The following is a 24,135-nucleotide window of genomic DNA, read 5'->3' on the forward strand; positions in this document are numbered from 1 at the left end:
GAGGCCCGCACACCGCGATGAAGAGTGGCCCCCGCTTGGCACAACTAGAGAAAGCCCTCACACAGAAACGAAGACTCAACACAGCAAAAATAAATTAATTAATTAATAAACTCCTACCCCCAACATCTTCTTTAAAAAAAAAAATAAATAAAATACTTTATATTTTTTTTCAGTAGTAAAATGAATTGCTCCTTTTTCCACAGTACTGTCCTATGCAATTTGAGCTTTTATCACAGCTTTCAGTAAAAAGAAAAAAATAAATACTCAATTTGTAAATTAAAGAATATCTACTTTTTTCAAAATAAAAACAACATTACCTAATACAAGCCATAAGTTAACAAATACTAAAAAGCATAAAGAAGAAAGTGATAATCATCCATAACTCCAATACCCTAATAAAACACTATGAATATATAGACATAGTACTATGCATATACATACCTACTTAATGAGTATATATATATTTACAGAAATTGAATCATATTCCCTGCAGTAATATTTTAACCTAATATGTTTTAGAGATCTTGAACAGCTATAAAATATTCCATCTCATGAATTATCCATAATTAGCCAGTCACCTAAAATTAAAGATTTATGTTTTCTTCCAGTTATTCACTGTGCTATAATGAATTCCTTTACATTCCACCTTTGCATATGGGTTTCACTACTTCTTAGAAAAAGAATTATTAGTCAAATGAAATGGGTACTTAAAATTGTGAAAGATATTGCCAGACTGCCTCTAGAAAAGTAGAATCAATTTACGCTCCCACCAACAGTGGATGCGAAGGCACATTTCCCTACAATTCACCGAACATGGCTTATCTTCTCTCATCTTTACCAATTTGATAACAAAAATTCTATCTCACTGGTTTAATTGCACTTCGTTACTTCTTTACTAGTAAAATAATCATTTGATATGTTTATAGAGCATTGGTATTACTTTTGTGAAATACCTTTTTCTAATTTTCAACTATGCTTTGTCTTTTTCTTATAGATCTACAGCCTGTTTTTGCTATTTCTTCGTGGGAGCTCTTCACACAATAAAGAGAATACATCTCTGTCTGCATATATTTCATAAATAATAATTACCAGTTTGTCATTTGTCTTTCAACTCTTTTGATACTTTTTGAATAAAGTGACTTTAAATCTTTATTTAGTCAATCTATTCATCTTTAAAATCAAGGGATTTGCATCACACGTAGAAGGGCCTTCCTTATTTCAACATCTTAAAATTATTCATCTGAAAAATCTGTGTTAGAATTTTTTAATTAAATATTTAATCTATCTTAAATTTATTTTGGTATTTATATAGTATAAAGGAGAGATTTGGTTTGTTATCTTTTTCTAAATTCCTAACCAATACTATTTATTGAAAAATCTATCCTTTCCACTCTTACTGAAATTCCATCTTCATCATGTGACAAATCACATATATTTTTGTCTTTCTGAACCTTCTTTTCTAAAACACTGATTTATATATGTATTTCTGCAGTAATACTATACTTTTAATAATGTAGCTTTGCACTATGTTTTCATGTACAAAATATTAAAACAGGATGGCAAACACCAAAAATATTTCCTGTCTTGTGCTATTTTCCAATATCAAAGATATTGAGAAGGTCTAAGAACAAATGAGACATGATATTAATACTAACAATAAAAACTAATACAAATATTATCTACAGTTTACATACTATTTTCACACTACCTAATATGATGTTTACTACACTACAAGGTAGTTACTGTTACTTTTTTTTTTTTTGGCTGCATTAGGTCTTCATTGCTGTGCATGGGCTTTCTCTAACTGTGGCGAGTTGGGGCTGCTCTTGGTTGTGGTGTGCAGGCTTCTCATTGTGGTGGCTTCTCTTGTTGTGGAGTTTGGGTTCTAGGCACGCGGGCTTCAGTAGTTGTGGCATGCAGGCTCAGTAGTCATGGCTTGCAGGCTCTAGAGCGCAGGCTCAGTAGTTGTGGTGCATGGGCTTAGTTGCCCCGCGGCATGTGGGATCTTCCCGGACCAGGGCTCAAACCCGTGTCCCCTGCATTGGCAGGAGGATTCTTAACTGCTGTGCCACCAGGCAAGCCCCCAGTTACTGTTTCTTATTCAATTATAAGGAGTTAAGATTTGTTCAAAGACTTGCCTATGATCACACAGCAAGTAACTGGAAGAGCTAAAACCTGAACTTCATATTCCATGATCCTTCCATGACCACACTAAGTTAAAAATAGAGCAATTACCCATAAAGGCCCAAATTTCTCATTTTTTAATCAAACTATCTTACCAAGTATGTGTGTGAATATATACACACACATCTACATAAATGCATTACACGCCTATAACACATAAACACAGTATGCCTTTATTTGAATGAGGAAAAACTTTAAATCCAGTCTGACACTCCTGAAGCTTAAATAATTCCACCAATATTATAGATCGTAACTACATTAACACAGTAACAATGAAACAGAAAAACTAAAACTCTGGGCTATATTTCCTAAGAGATAATCACCTTCGGTCTCCCAAATATAGGTAGAAAATGAAAATATTTTGTATTTCAACAAGAATATTTCCTTAAGTAATTACTAACCCAAAAGAGATCAGTTTTGGATACATCACAAAACAGGGCCCACTCTATGAGACCCCTAGGAAGAATTCACAAGCAGGAGACTGTAGCAGTGTGAGTTAAAAGTCCAGGTCAGCCCCAGGATTCATTGGGGAGAAAACAATCACCATTGTCACATGTAAGAGTATATAAGGTAGAGGGTCTACAAATTTCTCTAGGACCATGAGACACCAGCCACCACAGGGTCCTGTCATGTAGCCCAGCTAGGAGAAAAAAAATATATATTTCAAAGAATGGCAGAAGGCGTATTACCAATACATTTCCCAAATTTTAGTGGCAGTGTTGTGTTAGCCAGGACTCCTGAATCACACTAGGTTACTGCAATGAAATATAATAACTATTGGCTTCCTAAGCCTTTAATGGCTTCTACACATTATATTGTATATATGGTATGCAATAAATTGTATGAGAAGTATTAATCATATGTTCATGCTGTCAAGGACGACGTGCTAAAAAGTCCAAGTGAAGCAATTATATCCCAAGCACTGATGAGATTTCACACGTAGCAAATAGTTGTATTATATACTATGACAGTAAATTTGGATCAACTAAGTGCTGAAGAGAATCACATTTTTCAAAAATTCATTTCAGTAGAGGAAAGAGATGACTTGGAGAAAGAGAAAATGGTTTCAGAAGAGATACAGCATGATGGGGTTTCTTTGGAGGTCAGGGACTGGCTGGAAAGGAGACTCTGCCCACAGAGAAAACAGAAGCAAGAGATCTGCTGCGTGCTTGCAGAGAACTCTCTTGTGACCCAAGCTATCTGAGTGGCATGTTACGTGAAACACAGAAGCAGCCAGCACCTCGTCTGAAGTGAAGGATGCATCCTATACTTTTCCCTAGGTTGCTTGATTGCATCTCTTTCCAGGCATGATGAATCAATAGCAGACACAACCTCTCCACAGAGTAGCTTTGATAGTTAAAAAGGAAGTACGTTCTCAAGTACTAGAACCCAAAGATGGAATATGCATACCTAACCCTAGTTAGAGGTAAGCAAAAAAGAAGCTTGACTTTCAAAATAATTTGTTTTCCACAGTAGCAAATATAAACATGTAAAAATAAGATTGGGGTCATATCCTATAGAGCAATGAATCATCATGGAGAAATGACTGTGTGGAGATTCATTTTAATTTCTTCCTACAACGTTCAAAGGAATTCAAATACTGAAAGGATATCTCAAAAACATAAAACACTTTGCAAGCCACACATGTAAAAATAACAGAGGTAAACATAAAGAATATTTTCTTTTCTAACATGTCAGGAAATAAATTATCTAGAGGTTTCATTAATTTTCCAAAATTAAAGATTTTTTCCATATCTTTCTGGTGAGAGCATAAACAAACTCGGACTAAGACTGATTGTCTCATCTTTGAAAATTTACAATGAATAAAAGCATTACTTGTTTTTGAAGTTAACTTAAAATTGAGATTAATAGTTCCACTAAACATGAATATATTTTGTATATATTCACATATGTGTATTTTGTATAAACATGTACGGGGGGTTGTAACTATAAAGTATTTTAATTAAGTTATTTTTTCTATTATCAGGAAGTTATGTAAACCTGTAAACTAACTCCTGAAGCAAATGAATAATTCCTGGGACTTCCCTGGTGGCACAGTGGTTAAGAATCCACCTGCCAATGCAGGGGACACGGGTTCAATCCCTGGTCCTAGAAGATCCCACGTGCCGCGGAACAACTAAGCATGTGCGCCACAACTACTGAGCCTGCGCTCTAAAGCCCACGAGCCACAACTACTGAGCCCGTGTGCCACAACTACTGAAGCCCACGTGCCTAGAGCCCATGCTCTGCAACAAGAGAAGCCATTGCAATGAGAAGTCCGCGCGCCGCAACGAAGAGTAGCCCCTGCTCGCTGCAACTAGAAAAAGCCCGCACGCAGCAACGAAGACCCAACACAGCCAATAACTAATTAATTAATTAATTAAAATAACAACAAAAATAAATTGTCCTGTTTAAAAAAAGAAATGAAAAAAAAAAATGAAGAAAAATATCAGTCAGGAAAATCTATTCTTTTGTATTAATGAATTGTTGAATATGTTAAATACATAAGAAATAAATCAAATACAGATGTTTACACATACATATTTCTATGTTTACATAATGAAAGCTTAGAGTTACTATTCAACGTATTTATTCCAGTTATATTGATCTGTTGAGACAGAATTGTGATTTTAGCGCCCTCTGCTGGGATTTCCAGTCACAAACTCAATCTAATGTCACCATTAGGGTAAAATCAAACATTTGAGACATCAAGTGAGAAATCACTTTTTCAATCCTTGATTACTTTAAGCCTTGGCAAAGATTATATAAAAGTTATAATCAAGATTTACTTTATTGTAACAGGAATTTATCAATTTTACATTAAGTTGAAGTATCATTATACATTTTTAAAGAGTATAATATAAAAGTTACACTAAACAAAATGTTTTAAGAAGTCTTATTTTTATCACTTCTTACTTGGCAATACATTCAGGTTTTTAAGACCACATTTATGGACTTCCCTGGTGGTGCAGTGGTTAAGAATCCGCCTGCCGGGCTTCCCTGGTGGCACAGTGGTTGAGAGTCCGCCTGCCGATGCAGGGGACACGGGTTCGTGCCCCGGTCCGGGAAGATCCCACATGCCACGGAGCAGCTGGGCCCGTGAGCCATGGCCGCTGAGCCTGTGCGTCCGGAGCCTGTGCTCCACAACGGGAGAGGCCACAGCAGTGAGAGGCCCGCGTACCGCAAAAAAGAAAAAAAAAAAAAAAAGAATCCGCCTGCCAATGCAGGGGACACGGGTTCGATTCCCTGGTCTGGGAAGATCCCACATGCTGCGCAGCAACTAAGCCCGTGCGCCAGAACTACTGAGCCTGCGCTCTAGAGCCCGCGTGCCACAACTACTGAAGCCCACATGCCTAGATCCCGTGCTCCGCAACAAGAGAAGCCACCACAATGAGAAGCCCGCACGCCACAATGAAGAGCAGCCCCTGCTCACCACAACTAGAGAAAGGCTGCACAGCAACAACGACCCAAGGCAGCCACAAATAAATAAATAAATAGATTTATTTTTTAAAAAAAGACCACATTTATGACAAGACATTTTAATAAATTACTATTTTTCTAACTTGATCTATTTTCTTACCTTGTTAGTTCAATCAAAATAGTTTATTTTAAAACATAATATTTTTTTTTTTTTTTTGGCGGTATGCGGGCCTCTTGCTGTTGTGGTCTCTCCCGTTGCGGAGCACAGGCTCCGGACGCACAGGCTCAGCGGCCATGGCTCACGGGCCCAGCTGCTCCGTGGCATGTGGGATCTTCCCGGACCGGGGCACGAACCCGTGTCCCCTGCATCGGCAGGCAGACTCTCAACCACTGCGCCACCAGGGAAGCCCCAGAATAATTTTTAAAAATACTTTCTTCATTATTAGAAAAAAAACTGCAAAGCTTTAGAGGTACTCACCACTGGTAATAATAAAGAGTTTCATTTACCGAGTATCAAGTATGAGGAATACAGTATGTTATACACTTTCCATACATTATGTCCAGTTCTAAGAGATGAAAAAAAACTGAGGTTCATAGAGATAATATAAATTGCTCAAGATTAATCTCAGAACCAAGATTCAAATGTAGGTGTGTCTCAATCCAAAGACTCCAACCTTTCCACCAAACAATGGGCAGCAGTGGGAAAAAAAAAAGCTTTTAACATACAATTTCTGCATTTGTCAATGCAACGACAACTTACGGTGGGGGGGGGGTAACATATTATTCATACACAAAATAATAGCTTAGACCTTTAGGAAAATATTTTTATTTTACATAATGCTGCCAGCTAGTGGCCCTACTTCATACTGAGCCATTGGGAACAGTACTTGATTTTTACATTACCAAATCAAAAATCCACATTTAACATTCTAGAATTATGTTCCTTAATTGGGTATGCATAAGCCTGACTTAATGATATTTTACATTACCACAGAACTAAAGGAGAATGTGTCCTCAACCACCATTAGTATCCCTTACCCAGACCTTGCCCCAACCCCCAAGAAAAATACTGGGAAAGAATTCAGCAAGTGCCAACACAGAGAAACTAAAAGGTATACTTAACACTATCCATGAAAAAGAAACCTACATTATTTTAAATATTTTAGGATAATTTTAGGATAGTTAGATTCCTTAGTGACAAAATACATAAATTTTTTTTCTCCACAATCAAAAGCTTGCCATCGTGTGGGCATAAGAACAAAATCATTGCCTGAGTATTGTTGGACATTATTCTATGCAGATCGAAAATTAGAAAGCATTTGATAACGTAGGACTGTTAGCAGAATATGTTATTTTAGTTCAGACAATAAGTAGTTACAGTTGTGAAATTTCCTGAGAAGTATTTGAGTATAATTTTTACATTTAAAATGTTAATATTTCATTGATTATCCACTATCTTAAGAAAAATAGCCTATGCAACACATAAAGGAGTACACCGCTTCTATCATGGTATGTTGTTTAACACAGTGATATAAAGGTATTTCTTGTTTGATTTCTTTCATTACGTGACATTATAATTAAATGATTTTCTCAGTGGAGAAATCTATTATGACTTAATCAGAGACTTAGATAAGAAATCAATATATTCTATAATATTATAATAAAGCATAAAATAAAATCATTCTGGTACTAAAGTATATTAGCAGCAAGGAAAAATGTTCTGGGTTCACTCTTTAGTGAAAGAGAGAAGGAGCAAGAAGTAGCAACACACACTCCCAAACACAGCAAAGAAGGGAGAGACAGCCCCTCTGTTGGACTGATTAACTGAAAAGGTCAAAATGAAAACAAGAAACAAAAGGGATAGTACTGGAGAATCCAGTGTTCCTCCTGACCTATGTTCTGTCATACAGACACACACACACACACACACACACGTCAATAAAATAAACACTGTGAAAAAAAATTAAAAATTCACTTTAAAAACACTAAAAATATTTCTATACAGTGGGTATATAACTTACAAATATTTCCTGTATTGTCAAAGCTGGTAAGAACATCTTCAACATTCAAAGATCCACTATTATGCCTAGAAAGGAATAAAGCATTTTCTTTAATGATTCTGAAATATTAACAGTTATTAATCTTTTAAAAATCTGAGACTATATTGTGATATGCTCAATACTAATAACCCTTTCCATGTGGTGTTTTTAAAATATTTCTGCCCACTAGAGGGAGAAGGAAAAGAAATAACAGACGAGTCTTTGGGATATTTAATGTTATGACATTTCTTGATGATTAATCTACACTTTAAAGTACTAATAAATATTTTATTGTTATTGTTTTAATTATATAAATGTGACATAAATTATTTACCTTTATAAAGACAACAAAACAAAACCCTACACTTTGAGACTCTCAAAATGAAAATAAACAATCAACTTTCATTACCACACTCCACAATACATAAGTTCCTTCTATTATGACCCAACAAATTCAGAACTTCAGTCACAAAGAACTAACAGACCTTCAGGTCTGCACATTCCATTTACAGGGAGTTCTAAATGTCAGGGGGCAAATGTTTTGTATCTTGCTCACTGATCTTAATTCTATTCCTCTTTTTTTTTTTTTTAATAAATTTATTTATTTTTGGCTGCATTGGGTCTTCTTTGCTGCACGTGGGCTTTCTCTAGTTGCGGCAAGCGGGGGCTACTCTTCATTGTGGTGTGCGGGCTTCTCATTGCAGAGGCTTTTCTTGTTGCGAAGCACAGGCTCTAGGCGCATGGACTTCCATAGTTGTAGCACGTGGGCTCGGTAGTTGTGGCTCACAGGCTCTAGAGCACAGGCTCAGTAGTTTTGGTGCACAGGCTTAGTTGCTCTGCAGCATGTGAGATCTTCCCGGACTAGGGCTCAAACCCGTGTCCCCTGCATTGGCAGGCGGATTCTTAACCGCTGTGCCACCAGGCAAGCCCCCAGTTACTGTTTCTTATTCAATTATAAGGAGTTAAGATTTGTTCAAAGACTTGCCTATGATCACACAGCAAGTAACTGGAAAAGCTAAAACCTGAACTTCATATTCCATGATCCTTCCATGACCACACTAAGTTAAAAATAGAGCAATTACCCATAAAGGCCCAAATTTCTCATTTTTTAATCAAACTATCTTACCAAGTATGTGTGTAAATATATACATACACATCTACATAAATGCATTACACGCCTATAACACATAAACACAGTATGCCTTTATTTGAATGAGGAAAAACTTTAAATCCAGTCTGACACTCCTGAAGCTTAAATAATTCCACCAATATTATAGATCGTAACTACATTAACACAGTAACAATGAAACAGAAAAACTAAAACTCTGGACTATATTTCCTAAGAGATAGTCACCTTCGGTCCCCCAAATATAGGTAGAAAATGAAAATATTTTGTATTTCAACAAGAATATTTCCTTAAGTAATTACTAACCCAAAAGAGATCAGTTTTGGATACATCACAAAACAGATCCCACTCTATGAGACCCCTAGGAAGGATTCACAAGCAGGAGACTGTAGCAGTGTGAGTTAAAAGTCCAGGTCAGCCCCAGGATTCATTGGGGAGAAAACAATCACCAATGTCACATGTAAGAGCATATAAGGTAGAGGGTCTACAAATTTCTCTAGGACCATGAGACACCAGCCACCACAGGGTCCTGTCATGTAGCCCAGCTAGGAGAAAAAAAAAAAAATTATTTCAAAGAATGGCAGAAGGCGTATTACCAATACATTTCCCAAATTTTAGTGGCAGTGTTGTGTTAGCCAGGACTCCTGAATCACATTAGGTGTGACCTGAATCAATAGGTCATAGAGTCTGAGTTACTTTTCCAGTGGTGATTACAAAAAGTTGGTGCTAATACATCTACAATCTTCTACATTCTCCCCTATATAACTTACAGCTGTAGTTCTTTCGGATGTTGTAATAGTTTATAATAACCATTAATAATTCACAATAAAATTTACTTCATCCATACTACTTTGTCATTAAAACTCATCACAAATGATATATACTATTATGGACTGAACTGTGTCTCCCCAAAATTCATATGTTGAAGCCCTAACCCCCAGTGCCTCAGAATGTGACTGAATTTGGACATAGGGCCTTCAAAGAGTTAATTAAGTTAAAATTGGGTCATTAGGGTGAACCCTAATATATATATATTATATATATATTATATATATATTATATATATATTATATATATAATATATATATTATATATATAATATATATATATCCTTACAAAAAAAGGAGATTAGGACACACAGAGACAACAAGGCATGTGCACAGGGGGACAATCACGTGAAGAGGCAGCAAGAGAGCAGCCACATGCAAGTCAAAGAGAGAGGCCTTGGATGAAACCAAACCTGCAACACCTAGATCCAAGACTTCTAGACCCCAAACTGTGAGAAAATAATCTTGCTGTTTAAGCCAATCTGCGGTGTTTGGTTCTGGGAGCCCTAGCAAGCTAATACATATAGTAAGAGAACACATGTAAACTGTAATACCCTTTTCAGAACAACATTTTATTTCTATCACAGAGACCAAGTTCCTTCATGGAGTGACCAAGTGAGGATGCAAAAAGTTATCTGCAATAATCACTGGCCCAATAACCATTGGGTTCAACAGTATCATAACCTAAGGCAATGAAGTTATCAACCACAAATCCAACTTTCATCTTCATAACACAATGATTCTGCACCTTCTCTGTGGATGCAAGATTCTAGAAGAGGTTATTTACGCCTAACTTTTCCATGTTAGGAAACTACAACATACAGGTCAGACAAGAGAGGAAAAAGAACAAAGCATTAAACATCTAAAGCACAAGATGAAGCTATTAAAATGATCAGCAATACAGCTTAGAACTCAAAAAACTTTTTCCTAAATATAAAAGCAATATACAGTTTCCTCAAGAAAAAACTGCCCATAATCCTATCATGCAGAGGTAACCACAGTTAATAGTTTGGTATATAGCCTTCAAATTTTATGCTATGCTCATAGACCTGTCATTAAATAACTGAGAGAACATTGTCCATATGGTTTTTCAATTTGTATTTTTTCATTTAACATATTATAAAGTTTCCCACATCATTAAATATTCTCCTGCAACATGATTTTAATGGCTGCCAAGTAGTCCAATGAATGCACCATAATTTACTGAACCAACATCTTACGATGGATTTTTAGATTATGCCCACTTTTGTGCTTTATGCATATTGTTTCAATGAACATCCTTGTAGAAATAGCATTGAGCCCCTTTCTGATTATTTCTTTAGGATAAATAACTAAAAGTGAAATTGCTTTATGGCCTAGTTTTAATAAGGACATTCTCTCATGCACATTCGCATGCTCTCTCTGTCACTCTCTCCTTCTCATCAAGATGAAATAAACATTTGAAAAGAAATCTGAGACAAGAGTTAAAAAAAAAAGGTACATATATTTTGCAAGAAGTTAAATATTTCTAAAAAGCAGAAACTGGGATAAAGTAAAATGCATGTTTAAAAGTTAAAAGCAGTATCAAAAATAGAAAGTGTGACACAAAACTTGTCTTCTTGAAAGCATTATTTCTTGAAGCCAAGAAGCAGAAAGTATACCCTATGACATTAAATGGGATCAGGGTGGGGAGACAGGAAAACTAATCCTATACCTCTAAGTAACTTACAAAAATGAAAATCATTTATCTACGAAGTCTAGGAACCCTAAAAGATGGCATCTCATGAAAGAAAAATGTCAACAATCATTGTCTTCAATGGTATAAGAATTAGTCCTACTTATAGGAAAACTGCCATGAACACAGTGTGGTAAAGATTCAGTTTGATTATTTCAAGTTCCCTTTCAATTGGCCCAAACTCAAGGACTTTTCTTTATTCAGAGTCATCTATACTTTATTCAAGTGTCAACTCTATAAGATCTTGTCTACCCTTAATCTTTCAACTGTTTACCTAGGTCCTGCCTGGACAATGTGGTTATTAGACAGTAATACCTGCAAGGAAGGGACCTTATCAAACTTCTCAGTTTTACCATTACACTGATAATTAATGTTATATAACAGTCATAACATTTTGCTAACATATCCAGGGTATAAAAAGTTCACTCCATCTTCTCCTAAACTCCAAAGCTTTAACTTGTTTCCCAAGCCTTTAACTTAAATATTCTTACCACAAAAAAGAAATGATAATTATGTGACATGATAGAAGTGTTAGCTAGTAGTATGGTACTAATCATTTTGCAATATATAAGTGAATCAAGTCAACACAGTGTATACCTTAAATTTACACAATGTTATATGTCAATTATATCAATATCTCAACAAAGCTGGAAAAAAGTTTACTAGTAGCCAGTTTTTTCTTCCCAAAGCCAAGAAATTTTTTTCACAAGCACCTAAAGCTATGCTAGAACTGAGGACCTTTGAGTTTTTCTAAAGAATGGCCTATGGGGTAAAGATTAAGGAGCAAGTAACTGGGGCAGATAATTATCTGAAGAGGGGGAAAAAAAAAGCTACCAGAGAAAAATTTGAAGCCTAAAGGTATCAAGAGATTGAAACCAGAGGTTAAAAGTAAGTGAGGGCTAAATATGGCACCCAAAACACAAACAACAAAAGAAAAAAAATAGATAAATTGAACTTCAACAAAACTAAAAACTTTTGTACACCAAAGGACACTATCGAGAAAGTGAAAAGATAACCCAGAAGATAGGAGAAAATATTTGCAAATCACATATCTGATATGGGTTAAGTATCCAGAATATATAAAGAAGTCTGAAATTCAATAACAAAGAGACAAACAACCCAATTAAAAATGGGCATAGGACTTGAATAGACATTTCTCCAAAGAAGTTATACAAATGGCCAATGGGCACATGAAAAAACATATAACATAATTAGTCACTGGGGGACTGCAAATCAAAACAACAGTAAGATTACACCCACTAGAATGGCAATAATACAAAATAATAATAATATAGGAAAAATCATAGGTGCTTGCAAGAATGGGGAGAAACTAGAACCCTCATATATTCCTAGTAGGTAAAATGGCACAGCCACTGTGGAAAACAATTTGGCCATTCTTCAAAAAGTTAAACAAAGAGTTACTACATGACCCAGTAATTCTGCCCCTCAGTACATACCTAAAAGAAAGAATTTAAAACTTAAACATTCACATAAAAACTTGTACATGAATGTTCATAGTAGCATTATTCATAATAGCCAAAAAGTAGAAACTACCCAAATGTCCATCAACTGATGAAGGGATAAACAAAATATGGTATTGTCCGTACAATGGAATATTATTCAGCCATAATAAAGGAATGAAGTACTGGTATATGCTATAACATGGATGAATCAGAAGACATTATGCTAAGTGAAAGAAGCCAAATATAAAGGCCACATATCATATGATTCTACTTATATAAAATGTCCAGAATAGGCAATATAGGCAAATCCATATAGACAGAAAGTAGATAAGTGGTTGCCAGGGGCTAGGGGGAGGAGGAAGATGGAGAGTTACTAGTAATGGGGATGGGGTTTCCTTTTGGGTTGATGAAAAGCTTCGGAAATTAGAGAGTGGTGATGGTTGCACAACATCGTGAATATACTGAATTTAAAATGGTTAAAATGATTAATTTTACCTTGATTAAAAAGAAAAGTGGTCCCCCAAAATCAGAAAAAGTAAGCCAGAGAGCAGAATGGGCCCTAAGAGGCTGCATAAGAACAAAGAGGTTTAAAAAGTTGATTTTCCATGCAACTACTTTGGAGATCTTTCAAAAATAAATGGCTGAAGAGTTTTTTTTTTTCAGTCTTACATCTCCTAGTTATAGGAAACTAAAAGATTATTTCTACATAATATATGAAAATTTGAAAAAGTATCTAGGGAATATTTCAATTTACTGAAACTTTGAATATATGTATATGTAAGCAAACTACACAAACAATCATGATTGAACTTCAAATAACCTAGAAAATTAAGTTATAATTAGCCCATATCTGTGATTTAAGCTCCATGAAAACATGACTCAATGGATTAGTCTTTTAATTTTCTACATACACTGCACCACATTTTGAAGCTCCTATAAAGTTCCTTCTAAAATACAAAATAAAATACAAGAGAACAAAAGCTGCTTTAATATTCACCACTGTTGTTAACAGCACTACTAACATTAAAACTGTACTTTTTAAATATAAATTCAGGGACTTCCCTAAGTGGCACAGTGGTTAAGAATCCACCTGCCAATGCAGGGGACACAAGTTCGAGCCCTGGTCCCTGAAGATCCCACACGCTGCAAAGCAACTAAGCCCGTGAGTCACAACTACTGAGCCTGAGCTCTAGAGCCCACGAGCCACAACTACTGATGCCCACGTGCCTAGAGCCCATGCTCTGCAACAAGAGAAGCCACCACAATGAGAAGCCTGCGCACCCGTAACAAAGAGTAGCCCCTGCTCACTGCAACTAGAGGAAGCCTGCACGCAGCAACAAAGACCCAACGCAGCCAAAAATGAACAAATAAATAAATAAATTTAAATTAAAAATAATAAATAAATAAATATAAATTCAGTATTCATATTTGCCTCAGATACCAACCTTGCCAAGTTTTAAAGGGGCACCTATGATACACTACACATATAAGGATAATCTGCCATACATCTAATTTCATAAGCATATCATTCCCATCACAAGTTTTTATTCAGTGAGCGCTCACAGGGTATATACTAAATCCAGTGAGGTGAGGGTTTGTTTTATTTTTTTTCCTTTCCTTAGAGAAGCAATACATGATCTCAATGCAGTGCATTTGCTGTACTACAGTTCTTTTTTTTTTTTTGTGGTACGCGGGCCTCTCACTGCTGTGGCCTCTCCCGTTGCGGAGCACAGGCTCTGGACGCGCAGGCTCAGCGGCCATGGCTCACGGGCCCAGCCACTCCGCGGCATGTGGGATCTTCCCAGACCGGGGCACGCACCCGCGTCCCCTGCATCGGCAGGCGGACTCTCAACCACTGCGCCACCAGGGAAGCCCTACAAAGTCATTCTTGACTTCTTGCCCATTCTAAGCCTCCAAGACAGGCCAAAAGGCAAGAATGCTAGGCTTCTAATTCAGCAATTACCATAGCAACAGGAGTCATTCAAAGAAAGGAGGACAGTTCAGGCCTCTCAGCTTCTTCTACACCTAAGACATGTATACATTTATAAATGAATAACTCAGGCACTTTTATGGTTCTGAATATAAATGGAAGTATTTTAAAGTTTCCAGAATATGCAAATTCCTATTACACTGAAATTAAGTTAAAATACAGGGGCGGGGAACAACAATTTCTAGTATCTATACAGTAGTCTCTATACAACAAGAAATTGCAACTTACAAGACAAGGAGAAGAAATTTTTTTTAATACAGTTTTTTACTATACATAGAAAATCCTAAAGATGTCACCAGAAAACTACTAGAACTAATCAGTGAATTGGGTAAGGTTGCAGGATACAAAATTAATGCACAGAAATCTCTGGCATTCCTATACACCAACAATGAAAAATCAGGAAGAGAAATTAAGGAAACGCTCCCATTTACCATTGCAACAAAATGAATAAAATACCTAGGAATAAACCTGCCTAAGGAGGCAAAAGACTTGTACTCAGAAAACTATAAAACACTGATGAAAGAAATCAAAGATAAGATAAACAGATGGAGAAATATACCACGTTCTTGGATTGGAAGAATCAACATTGTGAAAATAACTATACTACCCAAAGCAATCTACTACCCAATTCAATTTACAGATTCAGTACAATCCCTATCAAACTACCAATGGCATTCTTCACAGAATTAGAACAAAAAGTCTTACAATACATATGGAAACACAAAAGACCCCAAATAGCCAAAGCAACTTGAGAAAGAAAAATGGAGTTGGAGGAATCAGGCTCCCCGACTTCAAACTATACCACAAAGCCACAGTAATCAAAACAGTATGGTACTGGCACAAAAACAGAAATATAGATCAATGGCACAGGATAATGCCCAGAGATAAACCCACGCACATATGGGCATCTAATTTACGACAAAGGAGGCAAGAACATACAACCGAGAAAAGACAGCCTCTTCAATAAGTGGTGCTGAGAAAACTGGACAGCTCCATTTAAAAGAATGAAATTAGCATGCTACCTGACACCAAACACAAAAATAAACTCCAAATGTATTAAAGACTTAAATGTAAGACCAGACACAGAACTCTTGGAGGAAAACATAGGAAGAACACTCTGACATAAATCACAGCAAGATCTTTTTTGACCCACCTCCTAGAGTAATGGAAATAAAAACAAAAATAAACAAATGGGACTTAATTAAACTTAAAAGGTTTTGCACAGCAAAGGAAACCATAAACAAGACAAAAAGACAGCCCTCAGAATGGGAGAAAATATTTCCCAATGAAACAACAGACAAAGAATTAATCTCCAAAATATACAAACAGATCATGGAACTCAATATCAAAAAAACAAACAATCCAGTTAAAAAATGGGTGGAAGACCTAAATAGACATTTCACCAAGGAAAACATACAGATGGCCAAGAGGCAGATGAAAAGATGCTCAATGTTACTAATTATTAGAGAAATGCAAGTCAAAACTATAATGAAGTACGACCTCACACCAGTCAGAATGGCCATTATCAAAAAAGCTAGAAACAATAAATGCTGGAAAGGGTGTGGTGAAAAGGGAACCCTCCTACACTGTTGGTGGGAATGTAAATTGATACAACAACTATGCAAAACGGTATGGAGGTTTCTTAAAAAACTAAAAATAGAACCACCATATGACCCAGCAATCCCACTACTGGGCATATACCCTGAGAAAAACATAATTCAAAAAGAGACATGCACCACAATGTTCACGGCAGCACTATTTACAACAGCCAGGACATGGAACTAACCTAAATGTCCATTGACAGATTAATGGATAAAGAAGATGTGGTACATATATATAATGGAATATTACTCAGCCATAAAAAGAAACAAAATCGAGTTATTTGTAGTGAGGTAGATGGACCTAGAGTTTGTCATACAGAGTGAAGTAAGTTAGAAACAGAAAACCAAATACTGTATGCTAACGCATATATATGGAATCTAAAAAAAAAAAAAGGTACTGATGAACCTAGTTGCAGGGCAGGAATAAAGAGGGAGACATAGAGAATGGACTTGATGACATGGAGTAGGAGGGTGAAGTGAGAGTAGCATCGACATATATACATTACTGAACGTTAAATAGTTAGCTAGTGGGAAGCAGCAGCATAGTACAGGGAGATCAGCTCGGTGCTTTGCGATGATCTATAGGGGTGGGATAGGGAGGATGGGAAGGAGGCTCAAGAGGGAGGGGGTATGGGGACATGTATGCATACGGCTGATTTGCTTTGTTGTACAACAGAAACTAACACAGTATTGTGAAGCAATTATACTCCAATAAAGATCTATTAAAATATATATATATATTTTTTTGTTTTTTTGGCTGCATCAGGTCTTAGTTGCAGCACGTGGGATCTTTCGTTGTGGCACACAGGCTCTTCGTTGTGGTGCACAGGCTTCTCTCTAGTTGTGGCGCACGGGCTCAGTAGTGTGGCACATGGGCTTAGTTGCCCCATGGCACATGGGATCTTAATTCCCTGACCAGGGATCAAACCCACATCCCCTGCATTGCAAGACAGATTCACAACCACTGGACCACCAGGGAAGTCCCTTTATATATATATTTATTTATTTATTTATTTATTCATTCATTCATTTGGCTGCGCCGGGTCTTAGCTGCGGCACATGGGATCTTTGCTGCGGCGTGTGGGATCTTTTAGTTGCAGCATGCGGGATCTTTTTTAGTTGCGGCACATGGGATCTTTAGTTGCAGCATGCAAACTCTTAGTTGCAGCACGAGGGATCTAGTTCCCTCACCAGGGATCAAACCTGGGCCCCCTGCATTGGGAGCACAAGTCTTAGCCACTGGACCACCAGGGAAGTCCCAGGAACAAGGAATTTTTAATGAAGGATTTTTAGTATAAACACCTCCTGGTATATATTAGTTTTCTATACATGTATCTATCTAATAGCAAGAACCTCTTCTATAAAATTCTAAGAAATGAACACCAGGGAAACAAGAAGACTTTGCCAAGGAATAAAGCAGGAGCCATACCCTGGATTTTAATTGACTTAAGTCTCAACATTCACTTTGGAGCAAAGAGTCGACCATCCTCAGATATACAGAAAAGACAACAGATCTTGGAGAATTCATAACCTAACTTTTACATTGTCCAGACTTTTGCTTCTGATGAAAAGTCACCAGCGGGAATTCTTTATTCCTTCATTTTAAGTATCATCATGTAAAGCTGACAGGAAATGATCAAAATTTTAATTCAGGCCACTGCTTATATACCTTTTAATAATATAAACAATATACAACTATGTACTCTGAATTCACGAATATCTAGTTATTTACTCTCTTAAGGTATTCATTTCAAGTCTAATAAAACTTTAAAGGAACATAAATCAATATGTAGGGAAATGAATTTACTGATTTATTTAAAAACTATTCACCACTTTTTTTCACTGCATAGCGTTAATAAACTTAAAAAATATAGATGATGATGGTACTGCATTTCAAAACAACTTTCCAAGCCACTACTTTTGGCTATTACAAGTAATTTTTTTAAACTTTAGAGTGCTCACAATTCAAATAACACTGAAGAAAACAGATAAAGGTAGCTAAAGAAATGGCATGGAAAGACTGACAAAAGAGTTGATACAAGATATCAAAGGAGCAAGAATGGAAATCCATGTTGGGCAGATAACAGTAAACAAGGAGAAGTGGTAACCATAAGAAATCAACATGAACAAAATTGGCAATGGAATGGAATGAACTATTCTTGGCAGAAATCCTGCCCTTCCTAAGCAATTACAGTAATATCAGTGATTTCCTATATGGTATCAGGATTATGGAGTAAGAAATGGAATGCTCAGAATAATCAATGAGGAAATTAGTTTATCTAGGCCTCAATCCCTTCATCTGAAAAGTGAATAAATGTATATATGACTGCCGCACAAGTGGCAGGATGTAGAAGTTAAAAGTGCAGGCTGTGACTATCATTATATAAGATGTTACTGATGGAGACAACTGGGTGATGGGTACATGGAACTCCTTGTACTATTTTTGCAACTTTTTGAAAGCCTGTAATTATTTCAAAACAAATTTAAAAGTATTATACAGGCATGAAACCAGACCACCAGGGTTTAAATAGGGGCATAACCAATTATTGGCTGTGTGCCCTCAATCGAGTTATTTTCTCATCTGTAAAATGAGGATAAAAACAGTATTTACCTCAGGAGGTGCTATGTGAATTAAATAAGCTTATACATGTAAACCATTCACAACAGTGCTTGTCACATAGTAGGCACTCAATTGTCAGTCATTATTAATGTTGTTAGGATTATTTTTTTTCTAAGATCAGAATTCAGCTCTAGAATTCTGTATGTGTAAGCTATTGTTATTTTTGCACTATTGATATGGAGAGATATTAGCTAGTTTGAAAAAAAGAGAAAAAATCTTGGCGGCCAATGAGGCCTAAATTCTAGCTCAGTCACCTGTCTTCTTTCTATAAACTAGGATTTAATATCATATTTATATAGATACATTTATTCTTTCAAAAATGGATATATCACAAAGAACCACACTGTTGGAGAGGTGTCTTGCTGCTACATCAACACCATCTCCACCAGGTGGAGAACCATGCCTTATTTTGAAAGCTCTCAAGAACAGAAGATTTCACATTCTCTCTGGCTAAGCCTTACCAGGGCCTTGAAGATGTCAGGAAGTTATTCTTTACCAGGGCCTTGAAGATGTCAGGAAGTTATTCTTGGTACAGTTTACACTTACTGCCTCTTGTCACCGTAGACATAGAAGATAAGTTTTAGAACTTTATACCTGAAGACCCCTACCAGTAGGGGTATTACTCTGTTTCTCCTTCTGTTTAATATCCTTACAGATTCTATCTTCCAATTGTTTAATCATCTTCATTCCTACTTCACAGAGTTATTGTAAGGAGTACATGAATTAGAATACATCAAAGCACGTAGTACTGTACTTGGCAAACAGTAAGCATTTAATGCATTTTTCTTTCCTTCCTAATCAAGGACTAAACTAATTATCTCCATCAGAATGCCAGGCAGTTGAGGTATTCTAATTTCAATCTCATAATGAATGTACAGGCAAACTCACAAATCCTTAAGTTTTTACCTTCTATTTAGAGTTTTTAATAAATCAACATGATGAAACTGGATCCTAATTGCATTCCCCTGCCCACTCTAGTCAATTTTTATCCAAATCCCAAATTTTAAGCTATAATGGTATCTTTTAGAGCTGAGATATTTTAAACTAAAATAGTTCAGGAAACATATACTATAAGTAGACATCCTTTGTGAAAACTTTTTTCTTAAAATTATTCCTGACCTCACCTAAACTGTATTCAGACACGTTTCCACTTAAAATGTTTTTTGCTCTTCTTACAGTTACTGTAAATGTGCTCCTCCCTCCCTTTCAAAATGTGAAATCTTGTCAAGAAAGGCAGATTTTATAAAATCAAATACCTGCAGTAATATTGCAACATGCTAGACTGTAACTTGAGAGAAAATTAATTCAGTAAAAATGATATCTTGTTACTTCAGTTTGCAACTCTCTTATCTCTTTTCTAATGATTTTTAAAGCCAGAACAGTCTGTATGCTTCTCACGATATTAGTGTTTTGGGTGAATTTTCTCCTCCTATTCCTAAGATTCTATTCTGAAAGTGACAAAACATGAATGGGAAAAATACCAAAGCTTGATTTTTCAAATAACTACTACTTGAAGAACAGTTTGGAAAAATTCTGTTTTCACTTTCAGCCTTCTTTGCCTCAAAAAGAACTTGGCTTTTTTTCATAATCAAATGCTATGAGACAATGGTTAAATGAACCCTTTGATTTGAACTTTATCCTCAAATGCCGATACATTCCTTAGAATGTTTTATTTTTAGTTCTGAGAATACAGTAAGACCCAGTTAAAGCAGCAGGATTCCAAACACAAAGTTGCAAAACCTAAGTTCTGATAAAGATTGCCTGCAAACTCAATAGAATGAACAATGAGATTCTTAGATTGTTTTCTTCTACAAGAGAAAAAAACTTAAAAAAAAATCTTAACTAGAGTGATGTTTACCTTAAGAAAATACTGTATTCAGGATACAAGATGCTTGTATATTGAACCCAGGCACCAACTTCCTCTTCAGCTTCCCTTTTTTGGGCTTCTGTTACTGAGAACAGATTAAATGATTCAAATCTTCTTACAGATACATGTCGTAGACAATCATCCAGGTGTTTTTGTTTCAGAACCTTTGAAATAAAACCAAATATTGTTGTCACATTATATAAATATAAATTAAATTTTCAACATTTAAGTGGTAAGGGGAGTTTCTTTTCCAGTAATGGCAGATTAGATAATTCAGACCAACATCTTACTGAAGACAACTAGAAAACATGCACAAAATATTTTAAAACATTACTCGAAGGCATCAGAGGGCAAAGAATATAGTGAAGATCTACCAGTCTAATATCTTTAAAAGGAGGTAAATCTAGAGAGATGAGTCTGGCTTTTGCAACCACTTTTCTTGTGAGACATTCATCAATTCCAAAAGAAAGAGCTGAGAAGACAAGCAAGTTGAATTTCAAAGCTTAATACCTAGGCAGGGGCAGGTATGTTATTCTGAGCCGGGGTGTGTGTGTGTGTGTGTGTGTGTGTGTGTGTGTGTGTGTTAGGATAAATCAAATGAGTAGTTTTCTTGGTGCCATTGAAAACTAGGTTTTTAAGTATGGAAGAAAGGAGATACAACTGTAAGATTAATGAGGTTAAGCAAAAACCCTGTAGCTCTGAATCTGAATAAAGTATAATATAAACTAATGATGTATTTCATTTTTTAAAACTGTACATATATTTCCTACATCTGACCACTGAAAAGGTCTAAAAACAATGACCAAACTAGTAGCAATGAGCACACCTACTGCACATACTGCTGTCTCTAAATACCATTTTTTATTAAAACAAAGTAAGGGGAAATCCCCTGGTCGTCCAGTGGTTAGAACTCCACGCTTTCACTGCCAAGGGCGTGGGTTCAATTCCTGGTCAGGGAACTAAGATAATGCAAGCCACGCAGCACAGCCAAAAAGAAGAAAGAAAAAAAAAAAAGTAAGGCCCTTGGAAAAAGGGCAGGAATTGTACAAGATAAGTATGGAACATCATGCACACAAGAAAACAAGAAAGCCATACAAAATTAAGGGTTATATCAAAAGGACTGATGGGATAGTGCAAGCATTAACAAAGATAATAAATGTAACTGAGTTGAAACACATTAGTTCATAACAGTAACTTTTTAAATACCTCATTGATGATCACCAAAAAATGCTAAAGAACCAACTTATTTCGAAAACTAGTAAATGAGGAGAAAGAATCAAGTATTTATCTGTCTCTTCTATATGAACCATAACTGAGAATATCCAAATGGAAGTTGAGGGGAAATTTCTCTTTATACTAGTATTCCAAGTAATAAATGAAGAAGGAACAACAGAATATCACCATTTTTCAACTCCTTCATGAATTCATGAACCTAGGTAATCATCATCAAGAAGAGAAATAACCAGACATCACTATGATTATTGATGAAATCTCACACCACCATCATCTTGACCAATTAAACAAGACAAAACAAAAAACATCAAATCTGAATGTGATCAAGCCTCTATATCTCACAGGAAATAGGAAATACAGGAATAGAGGAACACATTAAACAACATCATCAAGTGCAATTAGCAAAATTCAAATTATGGGAAACTACAAAACACCCAGTTGCTTCTAAAATAAACGGCAAGGGTTGAAAAAGAGACATGCTGAGGGAATATTTAGATTAAAAAGACTTGTACATATCAACCAATAACAATATTTGGAACTTAATTTGGATCCTGTTTTCAAAATAATCAAACTGTAAAGAAAAATTAGGAGACAATGGAAAACTTTTGGAAACTGACCAGATATTTTATGACATCAAGGAATTATTCTGGATAGGATATGGTATTGTAATTAATTTTTTAATGTCATCTTGTATAGGTACATACTGAAATATTTATAGAAAAAATATGATATCTGAGATTCGCTTCAAAATAATCTGGTGAGGGTTGCATAATGAGAGAACAGAAATGAAACGAATTTGGTCCAGAGTTAAAAATAGTTGAAGCTTATGGATACCTGAGTGGTTATTAAACTATTTTTTTCCACTTTTGTATATGTTTGACATTTCCCATAAAGTTTTTTTAAGATATAAAGCGCTCTAATAGTCATAAACAAATGAAAAATAAAAAGATATGAAAAACCAAATATATTTGGAAGTTAAGCAGTAAACTTCTAAATAATCTGTGAATGAAAAAAAGAACACAATGGAAATTAGAAAGTATTTTGAACTGAATAATAAAAATACATTTCAAGGGCGGAGTCAAGATGGCCTACTAGGAGGACTCGGAATTCATCTCTCCTCACAATTAGGGCACCTGCCAGCCACCGGTGAGGGACCACGGAAACCTAAGGGGACAGGACGAACCCCCAGCGACCGGGTAGGACATGGGGCATGGGAGGAGTGAAGGGGGAGAAGTGGAGGCAGGATGGGACTGGTGCCCCTAAGGGGCGGCTGGGGGAGGGGAAGGGATCCCATGTCGGAAGCAGTAAATTGGGGCACCATTGGGAGGGCAGAGGATCAAAAGGGAGTGTGGCCAGGTTTCTCCTGCCTCCACTTCTCCCCCTTCACTCCTCCCATGCCCACTTGGGCGCCCAGGAACCTGCTGAGATCCCAGGCCTCATCTTCTGCCCACCGAGGCCCCCTCCAGCCATGCGGGTCCTGAGGGACTGAGAGGGAGGAAGGGGGAGCAAAAGTAAAGGCCGGACCTCCAGGACTGGCACCCCTGAGGGATGGCTGGGGGAGGGGAGTTCCTACACCCAGCGGGACCCACCCGCGGTTAGGGGTCCAGCAGTGATGGGGGACACCCTGGGGGAGATGGTGAGGGAGGGGCACGAAGGAATGGAAGGGAATGCGGCCAGTACCTTCCCTGTCCACTTAGGCACCAGGGAGCCTGTTGGGCTCGGGCCTAATCCTCTGCCCTCGGAGCCTCCCTCCTGCCATGCAGAATCCAAGCCCCGCCCCTACACCCTCACCCAGGGCCCCACCCCTACACTCGGAGACCCCCTCCAATGCGCTGGGCCTAAACCCCACCCACACACCCTCACTCACGGCCCTACCTCCAAACTCTGGAACCCCACACTCCAGAGGCCCTCCCTTCCATGTGCTGCCTCTCCCCTTCCACCCAGGTCTTAAGAAGAGGCCCTGCCCCACACTTGAACGTGGCCCCCCCTCAGGGCCTTTTCCAGCTACATGGGTCCTGAGCCTAGGCCCCACCCCATGATCAAACATAACA

The 24,135-nt window shown here is 36.9% G+C and overlaps 1 protein-coding gene across 2 annotated transcripts in view; it reads right to left on the bottom strand.

The window, feature by feature from the left end:
• The window catches only part of CAMKMT (calmodulin-lysine N-methyltransferase), a 444,589-nt gene that overhangs the window by 399,521 nt on the left and 20,933 nt on the right, over positions 1–24,135 (bottom strand). For both annotated transcript variants that reach the window (XM_022573938.3, XM_089922363.1), the window contains exons 2-3: positions 20,843–21,015; positions 7,626–7,690 (exon numbers count right to left, since the gene is read on the bottom strand). In XM_022573938.3, the coding sequence (XP_022429646.1) occupies positions 7,626–7,690; positions 20,843–21,015 (238 nt within the window). The remainder of the gene's footprint in view (positions 1–7,625; positions 7,691–20,842; positions 21,016–24,135) is intronic.

The sequence above is a fragment of the Delphinapterus leucas genome, chromosome 13 (assembly GCF_059928025.1).
Source record: "Delphinapterus leucas isolate spDelLeu-1000000601 "Yukka" chromosome 13, BTC_Dleu_Yukka2, whole genome shotgun sequence".
Lineage (NCBI taxonomy): Eukaryota > Metazoa > Chordata > Mammalia > Artiodactyla > Monodontidae > Delphinapterus > Delphinapterus leucas.